The 20,390-nt window shown below is 52.6% G+C and overlaps 1 protein-coding gene across 4 annotated transcripts in view; it reads left to right on the forward strand.

The window, feature by feature from the left end:
• The window catches only part of MYH14 (myosin heavy chain 14), a 90,131-nt gene that overhangs the window by 750 nt on the left and 68,991 nt on the right, over positions 1–20,390 (forward strand). Inside the window, exons 1-10 of one of the 4 annotated variants that reach the window (XM_081215720.1) lie at positions 794–927; positions 4,297–4,707; positions 9,670–9,826; positions 12,083–12,110; positions 12,238–12,340; positions 13,030–13,053; positions 14,837–14,929; positions 15,300–15,363; positions 18,009–18,107; positions 19,064–19,204. In XM_081215720.1, coding sequence (XP_081071846.1) covers positions 4,300–4,707; positions 9,670–9,826; positions 12,083–12,110; positions 12,238–12,340; positions 13,030–13,053; positions 14,837–14,929; positions 15,300–15,363; positions 18,009–18,107; positions 19,064–19,204 — 1,117 coding nt within the window. In that variant the 5' untranslated portion in view covers positions 794–927; positions 4,297–4,299. Of the gene's footprint in view, positions 1–793; positions 928–1,320; positions 1,513–4,296; positions 4,708–9,669; positions 9,827–12,082; positions 12,111–12,237; positions 12,341–13,029; positions 13,054–14,836; positions 14,930–15,299; positions 15,364–18,008; positions 18,108–19,063; positions 19,205–20,390 lie in introns of those variants that run through there. The other 3 variants (XM_081215722.1, XM_081215721.1, XM_081215723.1) reach the window with 3 other exon arrangements.

Raw genomic sequence — 20,390 nt, forward strand, 5'->3', positions numbered from 1 at the left:
ATTACCAGTTGGGAGGAGGAAATTGACATCTTTGAGGACCTACTACACGTTGCTCTCAAATCCCCTCTTTAGGATGACAGAAAATGGTCTGGGCTTGAATCCCATTTCTCCCTTTTACTGACTGTAAGACCTTGAGCAGTTTACTTCGTTCACCTCTCCATGCCTCAGTTTCCCCATCAGAGAAGTGGAGATGCTGACTGTCCCTATCTTACTGGTTTTTGAGATCATTCTATGAATTTGGACAGCTGTTCTAAAAGCAGGAAAACACCCGGCACATAGTAGGTGCGCTTACCACTATTTAGTCCTCAGTTCACTCCTGAGAGAACTGAACTGAAGCTCCAGAGCCTAGAAAAACATTTTGTCGTCTTCTTTGGTACTCCTAGTGCTCTCTGTGGATTGTGTGGTCCCATTTCCAGGGTCGGGAAACTGAAGTTCAGCGAGATTAAATGGTGTCGTGAGGCATTACTTGTTTAAGCGCTGGGCTGGGCACTTTTTCCCACATCGGCTTATTCATTTCATTGGCCTCAATTCGCGGAGAGGAAAGCCGATGCCCAGAAAGCTTGAGCGGGATTTGAACCCCCGGAGTCCTCAGCCCTCTCTGACGCGGGTCCTTGACCTTTGCTCGCCAGAAGAAGGAGGGGTCCCTGGCGCTGCTGCTGCCGCCGCTGCCGCCCACCTGGCAACAGGCTTATCCCCGCCTCCCGCCATCCCCCTGTCTAGAACCTTGCAGCTCCAGGACCCGCCCCCTTCCCAAGCCGGGCAGGTGCTGGGTGACATCAGAGCCGGGCTCCCTCCCGGTGACGTGACGTGGCCCCGCCCCGCGCTGGACCGCGGAGGTAGCCGCACCTGAGAGCTCGGAAGAGGACGGGGGATTCCCGTGCCCCCTCCCCATCTTCCCGCTTCCTGTACCAAGCCGGCGCCCCCAAGGTAGCCCCGAGGATCCGCGGGTTGAGGGAACAGCTACACTTGGGTCTCAGGGAGATGGGAGTTGGGTGCTGGGATTCCGAGATCTGAGGAGAGGGGCTGGGGGCCAGGAATCGCAGGTCTGATTAAGGACTGCTCTGGGAGTCTGGGCTCCTAGATCTGGAGTGAGGAAGGCACTGGCGCCAGGACTCTGTGTCTGGGAGCCTGAATTTGTGGGTCTTGAAGGAGGAAGGGGCTGGGAACCTGGACTCCTGGGTCTGGGGGCCCATATTTCCGAGTCTGGGGGCAGAGCGGACCCCTGAATCCTAGCACTAGACTCAGGTCAGAGGGCCAGATGACAAGGGCCCCAACCCCTGCCCCAGGGGCGGATCCCTGGCTCCTTTTCCTTTCCAGCTCAGCAGTCTCTGCCCCTCCCAGGGCAGGTGCTTTCACCTGCGCTGGTGACAGAAATGAGCCCTGGCAAAGGTGTTCCTGCAGGCTAAGGAGGGTGGGGCTGCCAAAGGGGCAGGCCCACCTCATCAGAGCTGTTATCAGCCCTCAGAATCTGGATGTCCCAGGCGTCCTCAGCTCTAGCCCGCCTGCAGTAAGGTGAGGGGGCTCGGACTCATGGGTCCAAGGGAGGAGGGACTGGGGGCCCAGATTCCTGGCTCTAGGGAGGGGAAGCATAGGGCTGGGTGATTGCAAAAAACTCCCAAACCCTTCCTGGTCAAAGGCCGAAGGCTGGAGAGGAAGTGGGTGGGGTGAGGGTGGGGGTAAAGTCCCAGGGATGGGACTTGGCTGTGAATGGATCAGGGCCGCACGGGAGGCCTGGGGTGAGCCTGGGCAACTTGGGGCCTGGGAAGTGGAGAAATGGTATCCAACGGTGGGAGAAGCGTGCTGTTTGACTGCAGGGGCCTTGGGTTTGAGGCCCGAGAGCATCAGGACCAAACATCACAGGGTGGGCTGGGGACCTGGGACTGCTGGTGGTGAGGAGAGGGTCTGGGGGGAAGAGGGACATGTGGCCTGGAGCTGAGTTTCTGGGTGAGGGAAAGACAAGAGCCTGATGGGACCAGATTTCGGGAGGCCCCAAGAGGAGCTGGGTGTCTGGAGGGACTTCTCCAGGGATATGTCGGAGGTGGGGGGGCCTGGAGGGCAGAGTCAGAAGCACCGAGGGGGGAGAGACAACATCGGGGGGTTCCTGTGACAGGGGTGGTGGTGGCCAGGCAGTGATGTGGCCGTTTGAGGAGAGAATAGAGGCTGACTTTTTCCCTGACCTGTGCTTCGACTGCTGTAGAATTGCCGTGCTCTCTTCACTACTGGTCTGCAGCCCCTTTACGGGCGGGGAGGGGTCTAGCACAGGCTGGCTCCCCCCGTGCCTCCTCTATCAGCTCACAGCTCATCTTGGGTTCTGACCGTCTGTCCGAGACTAGATCACCCCCAGACCAGGAGCTCCTCAAAGCAGGGCCCTGTCTGACTCATCTCTGGGTCCCCAGACTCACTCTGGGCAGAGCCTGGTGCTTGAGCAGCCTCAGGGAATGTTGAGTGAATGCAGAAGTGAATGAATGGGGCCAGTCTCCCCATTATAAAGAGCAGGAAGTCAGGTCACAGGGAAGGAAGCCACTAACGGAGGGATGAGATTCAGGTCTGTTCCGGGGTACACCAGAGGTGGTCAGGGACCCTGAGTTACAGAAATCAGATGGACACCATCCTAGGGCTCACATCGATGAGATCAAGGTCCTCATCACAGCACAATCTGACCCCTTTGGTCCCTAATCTTGCCTTACCTACCACCCTCTCCGCCTGGATCACCTGGCACCAGCCACACTGGCCTCTCACAGTGCCACAGACATACAGGCACACACCTGCCCCAGGGCCTTTGCACGGAGCTATTTTCTCAGCCTGGAATGCTTTTCCTCCTGACGTTCCCATGGCCTGCTTCCTTCATCTCCCTCAGATCTTTATTCTGATGCCACATCAAAGAGGCTTTCCCTGGCCACCCCAATTAAAACTTCAGCTCCCCTCAACTCTAACATCTCCTGTTGCCTGCTTCATTTTTCTCCTTGGCATGTATCATCATTTAACATACTATATAATTTACTTATTTATCTTTGAATCCATCTCCTGGGATTAGAGCAGTGCGAACTCATACAAATACAATGCAAGCCAAATGTGTCATTTAAAAATTTCTAGCCACTTTAAAAATAAAAAAGTAAAAAGGAACAAGTGACATGAATGTTAATGATATATTTTATTTAACGCAATATATCCAAAATATTATCAGTGCAGTATGTCATCAAATGTAAAAAACACGAATGAGCTTTTTGCTGTACTGTCTTTGAAACTGGGTGTGTGTCTTATGCTCAGAACCCACCTCAGTTTGGATTCTCCATTTCAACTTTCCAGTAGCCACACAGGGCCATGGATCCCGAAATAGCCAGAGCAGGGCTAGAATGTAAACACCTTAGGAAGGCAGGGATCTTTTTCTGGCTTGTTTTTGGCTATATGGCTGATACCTTGAATAGTGCCTGGCTCACAGCTTGGCTTATTAAAGAATTCTTAAAAATTTATTTTATTGAAGGGTAGTTGGTTTACAATGTGGTGTCAATTTCTGCTGTACAGCAAAGTGATTCAGTTATACATATATATATTCTTTTTCATATTCTTTTCCATTATGGTTTATCACAGGATATTGAATATGGGTCCCTGTGCTATACAGGAGGACCTTGTGGTTTATCCATTCTATATATAATAGTTGGCATCTGCTCATCCCAAACTCCCAATCCTTCCCTCCCTCATCCCCCACCCCTTGGCAACCACAAATCTGTTCTCTATGTCTGTGAGTCTGTTTCCGTTTTGTAGATAAGTTCGTTTGTGTCACATTTTAGATTCCATATATAAGTGATATCATATGATATTTGTCTTTGTCTGACTGACTTCACTTAGTATGATGATCTCTAGGTCCATCCATGTTGCTGCCAGTGGCATTATTTCATTCCTTTTTTAATGGCTGAGGAGCATTCCACATCTTTGTCCATTCATCTGTTGATGGACATTTAGGTTGTTATTAAAGAATTATTGAATCAGGGATTCCCTGGGGGTTCAGTGGTTACGACTCGGAGCTTTCACTGCGGTGGCCAGGGTTCAATCATTGGTCAGGGAATTAAGATCCAACAAGCCACGTAGTGTGGCCGCACACACACAAACAGAATTATTTAATGAATGAATGGATAGAGAGGTGAATGGATGGAATGAGTAAAGAAAGATCTGTGGATCCATTTTGCAGATGTGTAAATCGAGGTCTGGTGGAGAAAGGCAGTGGCGACTGCCTGGGGGATCTGGGGTGGGGATGGAGCCCCCCCTCCCTGACCCTCTCCCTCTGCTCTCTCCCTGCAGACCATGGCAGCAGTGACCGTGTCGGTGCCCGGGCGGAAGGCGCCCCCCAGGCCGGGCCCAGTGCCCGAGGCAGCCCAGCCGTTCCTGTTCGCGCCCCGTGGGCCGGGCGTGGGGGGTGTGCCCGGGGGCTCGGCCATGTCCCCGCAGGTGGAGTGGACAGCACGGCGCCTGGTGTGGGTGCCTTCGGGGTTGCACGGCTTCGAGGCGGCGGCCCTGCGGGACGAGGGCGAGGAGGAAGCCGAGGTGGAGCTGGCGGAGAGCGGGCGGCGGCTGCGGCTGCCGCGGGACCAGATCCAGCGCATGAACCCACCCAAGTTCAGCAAGGCCGAGGACATGGCTGAGCTGACCTGCCTCAATGAGGCCTCCGTGCTGCACAACCTCCGCGAGCGATACTACTCCGGCCTCATCTATGTGAGTGGCCTCCTTCCCCGGGAGGGCATTGCCCGGGGTGCGGGTCTGGGTGTCAGCACCACGACTTGAACCAACCTGAGGCTATTTATAATCTTCATCCCATGTCGTATGACTCTGCCTACGCTTACTTGCCAAATGATAAACTGTTGCATATCAAGAGTGCTGCAGACCCCATTGGGGGCGTCCTGCAATGTTATAGGGTAGATGCTCCTTATTATTTTCCTTAAGTTAAAAAAATTCTGAATCCTCAAATATAACACATCCAAAGGTTTTGAGAAAGGGATATGGATCTGTAGTGATAATTAATGGGAGCCACTGAGTATGGAAAACTTCATGCCTGGCTCTGTGCATTTGTTTCCTTTCATCTTACAAATAGTAGAGTGTTTTATACCTAAAAGGAAACTGAGGCCCAGAGAGATTTAATAACAATAAAAACTAACATTTATTAAGCATATACTAGGCACTCTAAAATATATTGTTTCAATACATTTGCACAATTATAAAGCATTTTGTCCCCATTTTACAGATAAAGAAACTGAGGCACAGAAAGGTCAAGTTCCTTGACCAAGGTCACCCAGTTGGACTTGGCAGACGTGGGTAGTCTGGCTCCAGGCCCCACCACTTTGCTATGACGCCTCTTGGGATTAAGACGGGATTGACGATAGTGAGGTCGACTATGGTCTAGTCTCTGTTAAGCATTCACTGTCTCACATTAAAAGCAAACAGGTAGAGTAGGGCAGCAGTTCTTAACTCTGCCTTCAGGTTAGAATCATGTTAGGAATTAAAAAAAAATACCAACACTCAAGCCCCGCCTCACCTCATTTAAATCAGGCTCTCTGAGGGTGTGACTGGTCTTTTTAATAAGCTTCCAGGGTGGTTCTAAGGAACAGCCAAAGCGTTATTCAGAGCAAACAAGATTAGAGAGAGTGACAAGGAATATGGACAATAATAATGAGAAATGGGCTTCCCTGGTGGCGCAGTGGTTGAGAGTCCGCCTGCCGATGCAGGGGACACGGGTTCGTGCCCCTATCCCGGAAGATCCCACATGCCGCGCAGCGGCTGGGCCCGCGAGCCATGGCCGCGGAGCCTGTGTGTCCGGAGCCTGTGCTCCGCAACGGGAGAGGCCACAGCAGTGAGAGGCCCGCGTACAGCAAAAAAAAAAAAAAAAAAAAAAAAAAATAATGAGAAATAATGGTCATGGGTGGCTAGCAAATATTTATCAAGCACTTGTGATGTGCCAAATACTGTTCTAAGTGTGGGTTATCAGCTCACTTCTGGGGCGGAGCTTGTTCTTATCACCTGATGTTTCAGGAATGTTAAGTGACTTGGGTCCCAGGTCACATGGACATGAAGGATTTGAACCCAGGCAGCTGACCCCAGAGTCATGCTCCGAACACCAGCTTAGAGTGCTGGGGCCTCACTACCTTACTCATTTCAACTGACCCCACAAGAAAAACTACAAAATACCTTGCTAAAACCCTAAAAGGAAAAGTGCTAGTTTTATATATTTTTAAAAACCACAAAACTTTAATGAGAGTAATAAAAGAATATTTCAATAAATGATGAGATGTATCAAAAAATAAAGATAAATAAACTGGCCCCAGTATCCACCCCATTAAGGGTCACAAGCACAAGATTAGAATATTTTTTATGAAATCTGATTCCTGTTTGGGGAGGAGACTGAAGTTGTGAGAGGGCCAGTGGCTGGCTCAGGGACCCTCAGCTTTTGGTGGCAGGGGTGGGATTTGAACTGAGGACTGTCTGGCCCTGGATGGAGGTGGCAGCTTCTCCAGGCTGTACTGGGCCCTTATGATTCCTCACTAACCTTTGCAAGTCCTGGGAAAGAGACCTCTATCCAGGCCACTCCCCTGGACCTCACCAAAGACAGGGGATCAGAGGGGCATCCAAAACACTGAGCCACCCTTTTCCTGTTAATAAACGCTCTGAACCCTCATAGCAACTTTGTAAGGTATTTCCTATCATCCCCATTGTGCAGCTGGGGACACTGAGCCTCAGAGAAGGGCCAGGATTTGGACAAAGCCCCACCAGCTACAAACCAGCCTAACTAGGATTTGAACCCAGGGCATCTGACTCCAGACCCTACATCCTATCCACTGCATTAGGAAGATTATTGGGAAAGTTCAGGGGAAAAAATGGTAAGGCCTGAGCTAAGGCTATGGCCCGAGAGCCAGAGAATTGGGACCTGACAAAGCGAGATGGAAGATTCCAGAAGCCCAGACAGGAAGCAAATAGGGTCTTAACAATAATCATTAGCAATTAGTGAGGGCCTGCTTCCTCCATCAGGAGCTGTTCTAAACTTCTTTCCAACATGATCTGTTGACCCCCTCTCCACATAAGGCTGTGAGGTAGGGGTTATCACCTCCTTTGTCCACGGCTTGGAGAGGAGAAGCCATTAGCCCAGGAGTAGCTAACAGCTAACATATTAAACACACACAGGGAGCTCCCTGGAGGTCCAGTGGTTAAGACTGCAGTGGCAGCGCAGGTTTGATCCCTGGTAGGAGAAGTAAGATCCTCGCGTGCCGTGCGTAAATAAATAAATAGATAGATAGATAGATAGATAGATAGATGGATAGATAGCATGCACAGGGCTCCAGGGCCCACGCTGAGCTCTGTACTTGCAATGGGAACTTGTGGATGGCTCCCAGCAGCCCTCTGTGGAAGCACGGTTCCCGTCCCTGTGTGATGAGAAAATGGGACCCAGAAAAGTTAAGGTGCTTGCTCAGGCCACGCAGCTAGAAGATTCAAGCTCCACCTTGTTCGTCCTCGGGCCCTGCTTAATAAATACTAACTGGCCAACTGGTGATGGGGAAGACAGCGCTTCCCAGTGCAAGGAGTGGGGGCTGTCCGGGGTTCTAGAAACCCAGTTTCTGTCGCTAATAGGCTATTTGGCCTTGAGTGGCTCAAGGTCTCGGTCCCTTCACTGGGATGCTCAGGGCAGGAAGGGAACCCATCTGCCGGACAGTGGCCATGTTCTCTGCTCCGTGAGGCACTGGAAGATGCATGGTGGTGTGCCACTCTCAGAATCCTTCTAGACTGTGGGGGGGTTACAGCTCCATTTTACCAGGACTGGCAACTGAGGCTCAGAGAGGGCGAGCCCCTCGTGCTAAGTCACACAGGGCTCAAAACCCAGGATGACGTGGCGTCCGAGTCTGATTGAACTCTTAGCTTTCAGGTGGGATGGGAACGTGAGCGTCTTGGGACCCATGACTGGAGTGCCTTTTATGGGGCCCCGCCTTGGGCTGGCTGGTTTTTATTCATTATCATCCTTAATCCCCACAGCCTCTGTAATGAGATGGGGAGGGTTTCTCAGGGAGAAAACCGAGACTGTGGGGAGAGTCACGGGGCTGAGGAGAGGGGGAGGCAGGGAGTTGCACCCGGTGGGTCTGCCTTCAGAGCCCCGAGGGCTGGAGCAGCCACCCCAGACCCTTCCAGCCAGGTTTTCCGCAGCTGTGCCCTGGCCACTCAGGTGTCCCCGACCCTCTCTAGGCACACCAGCCTCTGCCCTTTGCCCCCTGGCCTTGGCAGCCAGCTCAGGTTCCATCTGGGGTGTCGCCCTGGCCACAAAGTATGATTGGCAGGAGGGGGCTGAGATGGGAAGTGGCACGGGTTGGGGAGGCTCCTCTGTCAGCCAGGAGTGGGGGCCTGGGCGCCAGCAGCCATGAGATACCCTCCCTGGGAATGTGGTCCGGCTGCCCTGCCCTCGAGAGCTCCTGGGAGCTGCTGGCAGGGAGGGCAGACACCCAGCAAACCGGTTGTTCTGCTCCGGACTGGCCACCCACCCTCCCATCCTTAAAAGCTTGGCACCTGGGAACCAGGCAGCCTGTGGTGGCCACACCCTCGCTCTGCTTGAGAAACTCTAGCCATCTGAGAGCTTAAAGCAGTTCTGCTACCAACCAACAAGTAACTGGCTAGCCATTTAACTAGCTAAGTAGCTAACTAGCTGGCTAAGTAGCTAACTGGTTTCATAGTTAACTAGCTAAGCCCCTAAGCAGCTAACTCTCTGCTGGATTAGCTAGCTTAGTTCAGCTAACTTAGCTCGTTAGCTCTCTGGGTTGGTTTAGCTAGGTGATCAGTTAGCTCTCTAGCTGTCTAAGTGCCTCTATCCATCCTAAGTGCATCTTGTCTACCCGAGGCTCTGTCCGAGCTGGAACAGTTCTTAAACCATTACAGGGTCCTGCACTCAGGCCCAACAGCTGTGTGGACAGATTCAGGGTGTCCATGAACTTGGATGCAAAAAAAAAAAATTACATCTTTATTTTCACTCACCTTGAGAACCTGTTTAGCATTTCCTCCAATAAGAAGGAACCACCAAGACGGTTGTGGAAGCAGGTCCTGTGAGTCTGTTATGAACAGAAACTGCAGACAAGCTCTTGTGTTTCAGTTGCTACAGATACTGGGAGCACCCTTCCAGAAATATTTTGTGTGTATTCAAGCAAATTCATAAAAATATTCTTCTTGCACCCCTTTCAATGCAAACAGTTCTTACCTTGTCTCCTTTCCGTGATAATGTTTTGGAGATTGTTCTCCACCTGTATACGGTACACCAGAAACATCATAGGAATCCATGGTATGACTGTGCATCCAGATTGTCTCCAGTCTTTCGCTGTTTTAAAAATGATGCTACAGATGAACTTGCACATGGTCCTTTCACGCATGTGCGAGTCCAAGCAGTGACAGGGCTACAGACCCTACATTCTCTCTCTGTGTGTGAATCCTCATCTGTACAGCACCTTTGTGCAATTTGGAAAGCTTCTTTTCAACCATCAGCCTGAAACTGTAACAAATGTTCAAATCTACATTGTCATGGTGTGAATGGCAGCCCCTTTGTCAGATGTCCTTGTGCAGTGCACAACCTGCCCAGCTGTACACGGCAGCCCCATGCTGCCCTCTGGGCCACAGGCAGGCAGCTAGCTGAGGCCCTCTCCTTCTTGCCCACTGCAGACCTACTCCGGCCTTTTCTGTGTGGTCATCAACCCGTACAAGCAGCTTCCCATCTATACGGAGGCAATTGTGGAGATGTACCGGGGCAAAAAGCGCCACGAAGTGCCGCCCCACGTGTACGCAGTGACTGAGGGGGCCTACCGAAGCATGCTCCAGGGTGAGTGTGGGGCTTGGGCTGCTGGAGGTGCCTCTTCAGTGGGGACTGGGCTGGGGGGTCAGGATCGGATGACAGGTCAAGGATTTCAGACACTGTGAGGCTTCTTTTTGGGGCAGGAGGTAACACAAGTGGAAGGCTGAGTGGGCAAGGCTCTGGGTCCTACTGGACAGGCCCCTTTTCATCTGTCTCTCTGTTCGCCCCTTCCCTCAACAAGTCTCATTTGGGACCTCACTGTTGCCAGCTCTTGCAAAATTCCTCTTGAAACAGTGATTCTTAAGACTGTTGATTCATTCAGCATTTATATTGTTGACACGATCTACATTGTCAGGGGTGAATGGCTGCCCCTTAGACGATGGGCAGCGTGGGGTCGCTGTGTACAGCTGGGCAGGCTGAGCACTGCGCAAGGATGTTCGTCAGAGGGGCTGCCACTCACCCCCATGACAATGTCGATCAGTTCTGGCAAAATTCCATAATTCCCATGTAGTATTCATACTATACTCATTAGGTATTTATTATGTATACATACATACATATATATATATATAAAATACCTGCAAATACCTGCATTATGCACTCAAAAATATTTATATATAATGTTTTTATAGTCACATTATAAATTTGTATTTAGTCAGAGGTAACATTTTATTTGGTTATATAATCTAATTTGTTACATATTTTTTATACTAGTTAATATAACTTAGGAATAAATGTTCAAGAAAATAAGAGTGAGCGCCTACTCTGGGTCAAGCACTTTTCAGGGATGAACACATTTAACGTCACAGCCACCCTATGAAGGAGGTGTGCTCGTTATCCCTGGTTGCCAGATGGGGAAACTGAGGCATAGAGCAGCACAGTCACTGCCCACCATCCCACTGGTGGGTCAGTGGCTGAGGTAGGATTCGAACCCAAGGCCCCCAGCTGCTGCTTGCATGTAGGTCGTACTGTGTATCATGTCCTCCTCCTGAGCTGGGCACTGTTGAGTTTTGACATGTGACCCTCCTGGATTCTAATACCTGACCCCGACTCAGCCTCTTGCTTGCTGTGTAACCCTGGGAAAGTGGCTATCCCTCTCTGAGCCTCAGTGTCTTTTTTATCTTTTTTTGGGCCACACCATGAGGCTTTGCAGGATCTTAGTTCCCCGACCAGGGATTGAACGTGGGCCCCAGCAGTGAAAGTGCCGAGTCCTAACCACTGGACCACCAAGGAATTCCCCCAAAGCTTCAGTTTCCTTGACCTGTAAAATGGAGACAATAAACTCCAACTGAACAGAATGTGATTCAAGAAACTTCAATTTGAACCCCTACCATGTTCCTCCTTTTGCTGAGCATGTGAAATTCAAAGACGTGAGAGCAAGATTCTGGATCCCAGGTTCAGCCCTGGATACAAAACAGGCCACAAAACTGTATTATATACTAGCTGGTATATTTAAAAAAAAATTGTTTTTGAAGATTCTCTCTGAGTTCTGACTATGGCCCTGTGAGGTAGGGGCTGTTTTGAGCCCCATTTTTCATCTCCGAGATTCTTTTCTTTTCTGGCCACGTGCAGCTTGCGGGGATCTCAGTTCCCAGACCAGGGAGTGAACCCAGGCCACGGGAGTGAAAGCCCAGAGTCCTAATCACTAGGCCACCAGGGAACTCCCCTAGTTTATGTGCTTTTATCCCCCACTCAAGCAGATGCTCCATGAGGACAGGGACCTTGCAAATTCCCACTGCCCTCAGTGTCTGACACTTAGTAGGTGGTCAGTGTGCATTTGTTGAAGGGTTGTATCAAGCCCAGGGTGAGCGCAGGAGGAGATGGTGGGGACTGAGCTGTGCTCTCTGCCCTCAAGTTGGGCAGATGACCCACCAATGGGCCACCAGTCACCATAACTACGATTCTGTGGCCTGTTTTCTGTTAGAGGCTGAGCCTGGGGTCCAGGATCTCACTCTCATGTCTTTGAATTTCACACACTCAGCACAAGGCAGCACATGGTAGGGACTCAAATTGAAGTTTGTTGAATGAATCACATTCTGTTCAGTTGGAGTTTGTTGTCTCCATTTTACAGGTGAGGACACAGGCTCAGAGAGGGGTAGCTGCTTTCCCAGGGTCACACAGCAAATAAGAGGTTGAGTTAGGGTTAGGTATTAGAATCCAGGAGGGTCACATGTCAAAATCCAAGCTTTTCCTTAGCCCTTGGGAAGGATTGTGAAAAGAGGGTGGCCAGTGTCTCGCTGGAGAAATCCTCCCAGGTGACACATCCCCCTCTGTCCCCTACAGATCGCGAGGATCAATCCATTCTCTGCACGTGAGTAATCCTGAAGGACTTTCTGGAGGAAGTGGGGTCCCGGCTGGGCGTGGCTCTGCTTGGAATGGGCGGGGCTTACCTCGGAACATTGCTGACCCTTTTTGTTTCCCTTTGTGCCCCCCCTTAGCGGGGAGTCTGGGGCTGGGAAGACAGAAAACACGAAGAAAGTCATCCAGTACCTCGCCCACGTGGCATCATCACCAAAGGGCAGGAAGGAGCCGGGTGTCCCGGTAAGTGACCTGCCTTGGGACATACTCTGGACCCTGCCACCAGCAAGGCCCCCTCCATCTCAGGTTCTGCTTCCCCCCATAACTAACTCCCTGCCTCCCTCATGGAGGGACCCAGTTGTGGGTCTTCTTCTGGCTGCCCATGCCCCCCTGTGTCCCTACTGTGTGCCTGATACAGTGCTGGGAGCAGAGGCAGGGTAGACACAAAAATGTGAAGGCCAGTCCTTGGCCTCATTGGCCCTTGGAACAGCACCTGGCCCACAGTAGGTGCTAACATTCCAGAGCATCCACTATGTGTCAGGCCTGTTTAGGTTCCGGCAATGCCCAGGTTTGCTCTATAAGTGAGCATTTATATAGTGCTGGTCCCTTTGCTTCTATTACTGTAACACTCCAGTGAGGTGGGTGTGGTCTTCCTGCGTTAAAGACAGGAAACCAAAGTCACAGCTGGGGTGAATTGGTTGTCCGGGGCCGCACACCCAGGAAAGGCCAGCCTGGATTCAAACCCCAGGTGCTGTGGGTACCCCCCCGATGCCACCCCACTCCACATGGCTAGTTTCCCCAGCCCCTCGTCTCTCTGCCTCACCCCACCCACCACCTGAGACCACCAGTTCACCTGTGTGTCTGTCCACGTTCCATGTGCTGTGTCCTGGTCCGTGTCCTGGTCCGTGTCTCGTGTCCTGTGACTTCCTCAGGCCTCCACCAGCACCGTGTCTTATGTGAGTAGTGGGGAATTACCTCGAGTCCTGTCACCCCTAATACCACCTGGGTCACCCCAAACCACAGTCTTCCTGGCAGACAGGGCCCCCTCAGGCACTGATGGTCACCCCTGCCAGGAAGCCACATTACCACTTATGATAGTCCTGCTGTGTGCATGCCCAGCCCCACACTGTCATTTCACACAACCCTACTGTGTGCACACAGGCCCTCCCCACCCCACTGTTGCTTATGGCAGCCCTACTGCATGCACACACCTAGGGCCCATGCTGCCATTTAGTGTGGTCCTACCGCACATGTGCAGACCCCAACCACACAGCCGTTTCTGTTAGCCCTACTGTGTCTGTGCAGACTGGCCACAGATCCCATCGTGAAACAACCCAGAGGCCAAAACTACCATTTATTGTTGATCTGCTAAATATATGCAGACAGAGCCCACAGACACCACGAGTTCACACAACCCACAGACCCACACTGACAGTTATGGTAGGCTTAATGTGTACACCCAGCTCAGGCTAGTGTCTGAGGGCTCACAGGGCATTTAAAGAAATAGTTGGTGTCTTTGAGAGCCTGGCTAGGAAAGAGGGGAAGGGGATTGCTGTTGACTGAGCACCTACTATGTTCCTGGCTCTGACACTGAGGTGGCTGTAGGGAAGTTCAGAATAAGATCCCTACCCATGGGGGTGGGGGGAGGGATAAATTGGGAGTAGGGGATGAATAGATGCACATTACCATATATAAAATAGATAAACAGGGCTCCCCTGGTGGCGCAGTGGTTGAGAGTCCGCCTGCCGATGCAGGGGACGCGGGTTCGTGCCCCGGTCTGGGAAGATCCCACATGCCGCGGAGCGGTTGGGCCCGTGAGCCATGGCCGTTGAGCCTGCGCATCCGGAGCCTGTGCTCCGCAACGGGAGAGGCCACAACAGTGAGAGGCCCGCATACAGAAAAAAAAAAAAAAAAAAAAAAAGATAAACAACAAGGATTTACTGTATAGAACAGGGAACTATATTTAGTATCTTGTAATGAACTATAATGGATAAGAATCGGAAAAAGAATATAGGTATATACATATATATGTAAACCATAGCATTTTGCTGTATACCTGAAACTAACACAATATTATAAATCAACTATACCCCAATTTTAAAAAAAGGTTCCTGTCTTAAAAAAATAAAAAAATAAAAAATCCCTACTCATGGATCAGCCTGACTGGGGGAGGAAACTACCAAACTGCCAAACAGTTTGAAGCACTTTACATAGATGGTATAGATTTTTCTTTAATTCTACAAGTGATACATGAGTACATATTCACCGTAACAACAACAACAGCAACAAAAATCAGATAAAGTGAAATTCCCCTTTCCTTCTCTCAGTCCTCCTTCCTTGGAGTGTCATGCTGTTGACAGTTTGGTGTGTATCCTTGCAGACCTTTCTCTAAATGTTTACAGACATGTGTCTATCCTTATAGAAATAGGAGTCCTGTTTTGTGGTGTGCTTTTCCCTCAATTTATTTTTTATTAATGGGATCACACTGTAGGTATTTTCCTGCAACTTGCTTTTTGTTTTGTTTTGTTTCCACTAACAATGTATCCTGGAGATGTTTCCTTGTTCCCTTCACAGTAGACTGAAGGGCAAGACCCAGATGCGGGAAAGAGGGCACACACCCAGACACACAAAGGCCCCTCACACACAGACACTCAGCCAGCTGTGACACAGACCCACCCCCCTTACAGCTGGGCCAACCCCCCTCCCCCCACTGACGGGTCATCCCCCGCGCCCCTGCAGGGTGAGCTGGAGCGGCAGCTTCTTCAGGCGAACCCCATCCTGGAGGCCTTTGGCAATGCCAAGACAGTAAAGAATGACAACTCCTCCCGATTTGTGAGTGCTGGGGGAGGGCGGTGCCTGGGCCTGAGTCAGTGAAACAGGAGCTGGGAGTTTAGGAGGATGGTGGAGGGGAGGCAGGATGTGTGGGTCTGTTGAAGGAGGAGGGGCCTGGGGCCCGTGGCTCCTAGGGCTGAGGGATGAAGGAGCTGGGGACCTGGGTCCCGAGGAAAGAAGTCAGAGGGGCCTGGACCTTGAATTCCCCTGGGAACCGTCCCCCGAACTGGAACCTCACGATTGGAGTGGGGTTCAGTGGAGGGAGAAAGCAAGAGGCAGCCCTGGCTCTGGGAGGGGTGAGTGTGGGTTGGCGGTGCTCCCTAGGCCCACGGGATCCTTGGCTAAGTCCCTCCACCCGCTTCCCTCGCAGGGCAAATTCATCCGCATCAACTTCGACGTTGCCGGGTACATCGTGGGCGCCAACATCGAGACTTGTATCCTCTCACCGCCCGGAGGGGTGCGTGGTGGGGGGACGAGGGGTGGCAGCCAAGGAGGGTGGCTCTTGGGGTCTCACCGCGTACGGAAAACAGGCGTCCACACTCGCTGGGAAACCTGGCTCCCTGCAGCTCAGAAACTGTGCCTCAGTTTCCCCCTCTGCAGAAGGGGAAGGATCCTAGAACCTCAGGAAGGGGCAGAGGCGGCATCTCCACGCGAAGGGGGGAGGGCGGGGCCTCCCGGAGCGTTTAGGAGGCTAGCCCAGCCTCGCTATGGGGCCGGAGGTGGGGGGGGGTCGGCTATGACTTAACCATAGAGGAACGTCGCGAGCGCAGGCAGCAACAGGGGAAGGCGTGTGGGGCTGAGTGGGGGGAGCGGGCAGCGCCCGCTGCCCGCTCCCAGAGCCTTGCCCCGTGGAGGCACGCGGGACGTGCTTAATTCCCAGATATGCCAACACGTGTGAAATGTTTTCTACCAGGCACGCTCATCAGTGACTCCGCGCCCAGGGTTTTTACTGGGGGCTGATCACATAGGCACCCTCTCCCTGGCACGTACCCAAATTCCAGAGTCCCCAAAGGAAAGCGGGTGTTCAGAAGAAACCATGTTGTTTTGCACAAACAGTTTAGGTGCAGGGAGCCCCTCCTATCAGCCAAGGAAGGCAGGGAACCCTCCCGAAATCCAGATTCCCAGACACCAGCCAGAGGCGGGCCTTGCAAGCCGGCTGACTCAGGCCAGCTGTGTCAAACCTTTCCCGTGCAAACCTTTCGGTAGGAATTTAAAAGATAAAACCCAGAAGCTCCAGGAGTGCAGAGCTTAAGAGAACAGAGCGAAGAAATCACACCCACCCGCGTTCGAATCCCAGCTCTGACACTTTGAGGCTCTTGAGCACGTGATTTGACCTCTCCGGGCTTCATTTTCCCCCTCTATGGAAGGGGACGGATCATTGAACCTACCCTGGAAGGGTCTGAAGTGAGGCAGGTTCTTAGCATGACCCCTGCCACATCGTAAGCACTCAAGCATGAGCTGTCTGGGAATTCCCTGGCAGTCCAGTGGTTAGGACTCAGGGCTTTCACTGCCGAGGGCCCGGGTTCAATCCCTGCCTGGTCGGGGAACTGAGATCCCACAAGCCGTGTGGCACGGTCAAAAAAAATAAAAAAACAATGAGCTATCATTATTAGAAATGATTGAATTAGCAGTGTCCTTATAATGTTAATATTTTTAATAATTATTCATTGCAATGTGGTTGATATTCATAACAAATTATATCCCCATCCCCGCGGTATCTAAGCTCACTGTCCACGCCCCCCCCCCAACCCGGTAATCTGGGGGAGGGTTGAGAAGCAGTGTGTTGGTGAAGGTTTTTCCTAAGAGGGCTTAGGGAGCAAGGAAACAGGGATCTCGCGGTCAAGCAGCTGGGCCCCATGGACTCTGCTGCCGCCTGGTAACTTCTTCCTTGGGCTCAAGGCCTCATGTCCCCTTCTGCCACCAGCTTCTGGTCCTCACAGTTCCTGCGGCCCATCACCCCTCTGCATCACGGTTCCTGCTCACACAACTTCTTAGAGCTCACGGCTCTCCCTGCCCCATCCATCCTGCCATCCCAGGCCTCCACGTGCCCCGGCATCTTCTCTGCGTGCTTCCAAACGCTAACTTTCTCCCATCCACACTCCCCATCCAGTTGGGGCTGCCCCCACCAGGCACGGCTCTCCTGCCTGGCTGTCTCTGCCTTGGGGCCAATGACCAGCCTGTGGTCATTGGTGCTCGCGGGGCAGGTGCCACCCCCGGGGTCAAACAGATGGATCCCGGGCTTGGTCTGACCCCTCACACCAGCATCAGCATGTCCAACATTTCTTGAGGGTTTACTGCGTGCCTGGCAGTGTCTTGAGAACTCTCCATATGTTAACTCAGTTCCTCGTCTCTGTAACCGTGTGAGGCAGATGCTGTTATCATCCCATTTCACAGCAGAGGAAAATGAGGCTCGGGGCTGTCATCACCCAGAGTCTCACAGGTCGTGCATGCTCCCTTCACCCCACCTTGCCCTGTGGGACCTCCTCCCATGGGTCCTCCCTGTCTCACCCGAGCAGGTTAGCGCCCCAGGGTTTTGGGTCAATGGTTTGCAGTCCATCTTGGACGAGGCTCCCCAAGGCAGGTCCTGCATTATGGCAGTTGTGCAAAATATGTGCTCGGTGGTCCATGAGTGTAGGACACAGACGGCTACACCAATTATCAGGTGTTTATTTTCCTTTAAGGCGTCTCACCAATTTTCAGTATGTAAACGTGCCATGTGGCTTTCCCAGAGGGAGAAGCTGAGAGCCCCAGTAGTCATACGGGGAAACTGAGGCTGAGAGGGTCATGACAGCAGGAGGTATTCTTATCCTTGGTAACGAAAAACCAGGCACAGCTCCAGTGTTTGACACATAATAACTCATTTACCCCGACAGCACCTCATAGACTCATGGACGGGTATTAGTATCGGGCCCCTTGCACAGATGAGGAAACTAAGGCTTGAGGCTTAAGTGACACATGTCCAAAGCCACTGGTCCAGTTAGCGACCAGGTCGCCGGCCGGGGCTATGAGTGACTCCACTGCTCCGCGGGATAGCAGGGGCGTCCTCTCCATGCAGCACCTTGACTCACCCCCCACCCAGACCTGCTGGAGAAGTCGAGGGCCATCCGCCAGGCCAAGGACGAATGCAGCTTCCACATCTTCTACCAGCTGCTGGGAGGCGCCGGGGAGCAGCTCAAGGGTTAGTGTCCAATGGCTCCCCACCCCTCCCCGGGGTCTGGGTGGTAGCCGCGTGTGGACCCCCTGGGGCGGAGGACATGGGAGGCACTAACCTTTGTCAAGCACCTGCTTTGTGTCAGGCTCCTGCTGGGTGGTGGATTCTCTCGCCTCCCGGATCCCACCGCTCCTGGTTTCTGCCGCCTCTCGACTCCTGCCACCCCCAGACTCTGCTGCCCTCTGGTTCCCGCTGTCTCCCGGGTCTTGCTCATGCCAGCTACGTGGCCACGTGTCTCCTGCCCACACTCACTTCTCTCCTGAAACTCCGGGGCTCTGCTTACTCCAGCGGGTGCTGTAACAACTCCAGCTTTGCCATCTCGTGGTTCCTGAAGATTGTGGTTTGCGTGGCTTGTAGGTTCCTGCTGCTTCATGGCTCCTGCCTGAGACTCCTTCTGTCTCCTGCTCTGCGCTCCTCCAGCCCTCTGGCTGTGGAAACGCCCCAAGGCTGTCTCCTCTACAGTGGCCCCGCTGCCCTGTGGCTCCCTGTCATTCTGGCTTCTTCCACCCCGTAGCTTGGGCCGCCTCCTGGCCCCTCCGCACCCAGCCTCCTGCTCACGGTGGCTTCCGAACCCTCTGCCACCGACCCCTCCTGTCCCATGGCTTCTGCTAACTCAGGCACCCGCAGCCCTGTTGCTTCTGCCAGTGGGCGGCTCCTGCCTTCTCTGGGCAACTCTGCGACTTGCGAATCATTATGGAAGGAGGGAAGAGGAAAGGTCTAGTATGTGCTAAGTACCCACTTCACGCCCGGCCCTTCCCACCAAACCCTTGAAGAATGGATCCCCACTCGTTTGACAGAGGAGGAGACCGAGGTTCCTAGTGGGGAAGTGATGCTCTTCCTGGGGTGGCTACTGAGGAAGCCGGGACTTGAGTCTGACTCTACAGCTCATTCTTGACCTTGGCCTCCGCCCGTTATTCCTACAGCCGACCTCCTCCTGGAGCCGTTCTCCCACTACCGCTTCCTGACCAACGGGCCATCATCCTCTCCGGGCCAGGAGCGCGAGCTCTTCCAGGAGACACTGGAGTCCCTGCGGGTCCTGGGATTCACCCACGAGGAAATCACCTGTGAGTGAGCCATGAGCCCAGAGCCCCCCCATGAAGGATGGGGGTGGACACCTGGCCATTCATTGCTTGGGTTGAAAACTAAAACAGGGAACGGAGGAAGGAGGAAGCTTTAAATAGGGGATCGGGAAGGACACACTGAGATGGTGATGTTTGCGGAAAGGCCTGGAGAGCCAAAGGTGTGAGCCTTGGTGCTATCTGGGAGGAGCGGTCTAGGCAGGGGGAAACAGCGTGTGCAAAAGCCCTGAGGCAGGAAAGGCGTGGCATGTTTGAGGAATTGAAACTTCTCAAATGGATTCAATTAGTGGGTGACCCAGGGGAGTGGGGAGATGGAGCCACAGAGGCAGGTGGGGTCTCAAATGCCAGCCTGAGGGGCTGGGATTTGTCCTGAGGGCACTGGGGAGCCGTGGGAGGGCTGGGAGCCGTGGAGGAGCAGCTCTGGGCCGTGTGGAGGATGGACTGGAGGGCAGGAGGAGGCTGAAGCAAGGGTGCAGGGAAGACCCTGCCCCTGGCCCAGGGTCTTCCTTGGTTGTTCTGGGCTTGGGGTCACTGGGATGAAATACTCAGCTCATTATCCGTGTTCTGCTGCTTTGCCCCCCACCTTTCTCACCAAACAGTACATTTTGACAGTAGTTCCGTTGCAGTACTGTATTCGTTTGCCAGGGCTGCCATCACAAAGCACCATAAACCGAGTGCCTTAAACAAGTGAATTGATCATCTCCCAGGTCTGGAGGCCAGAAGTCTGAGATCAAGGTGTTGGTGGGGTTGGTTGGTCCTGGGAGACTCTGTTCCCTTCCCCTCCCATAACTTCTGGTCGTTTCCTTGTTAGAAACATCACCTGATCTCTGCCTTCGGCTTCATGGGGTGTGCCCGCCTCCTTGCCCAAGCATCTGTATGCAAATCTGCCCTTTTATGGGACACCCGTCATTTCAGATTAGGGGCCACCGCACTCTTGTGTGATCTCATCTTAAGTTAAATAATTACAGCTGCAACAACCCAATACCCATATCAGGTCACATTCTGAGAGGTCCCAGGCATTATGATTTTAATGTATTTTTGGAGGGAGGAGGGGGACACGATTCAACCCATTACACGCACATAGAGGGGAAACCTCAGTCTTTTTTCTGGCTACCTGGCATTTCATTGTCTGGATGAATTGTGATTCCTTTCACCAGTCCCGTGGAGACCC

The sequence above is a fragment of the Mesoplodon bidens genome (assembly GCF_964165515.1).
Source record: "Mesoplodon bidens genome assembly, chromosome: 18".
In the NCBI taxonomy this organism is placed as follows: Eukaryota; Metazoa; Chordata; class Mammalia; order Artiodactyla; family Ziphiidae; genus Mesoplodon; species Mesoplodon bidens.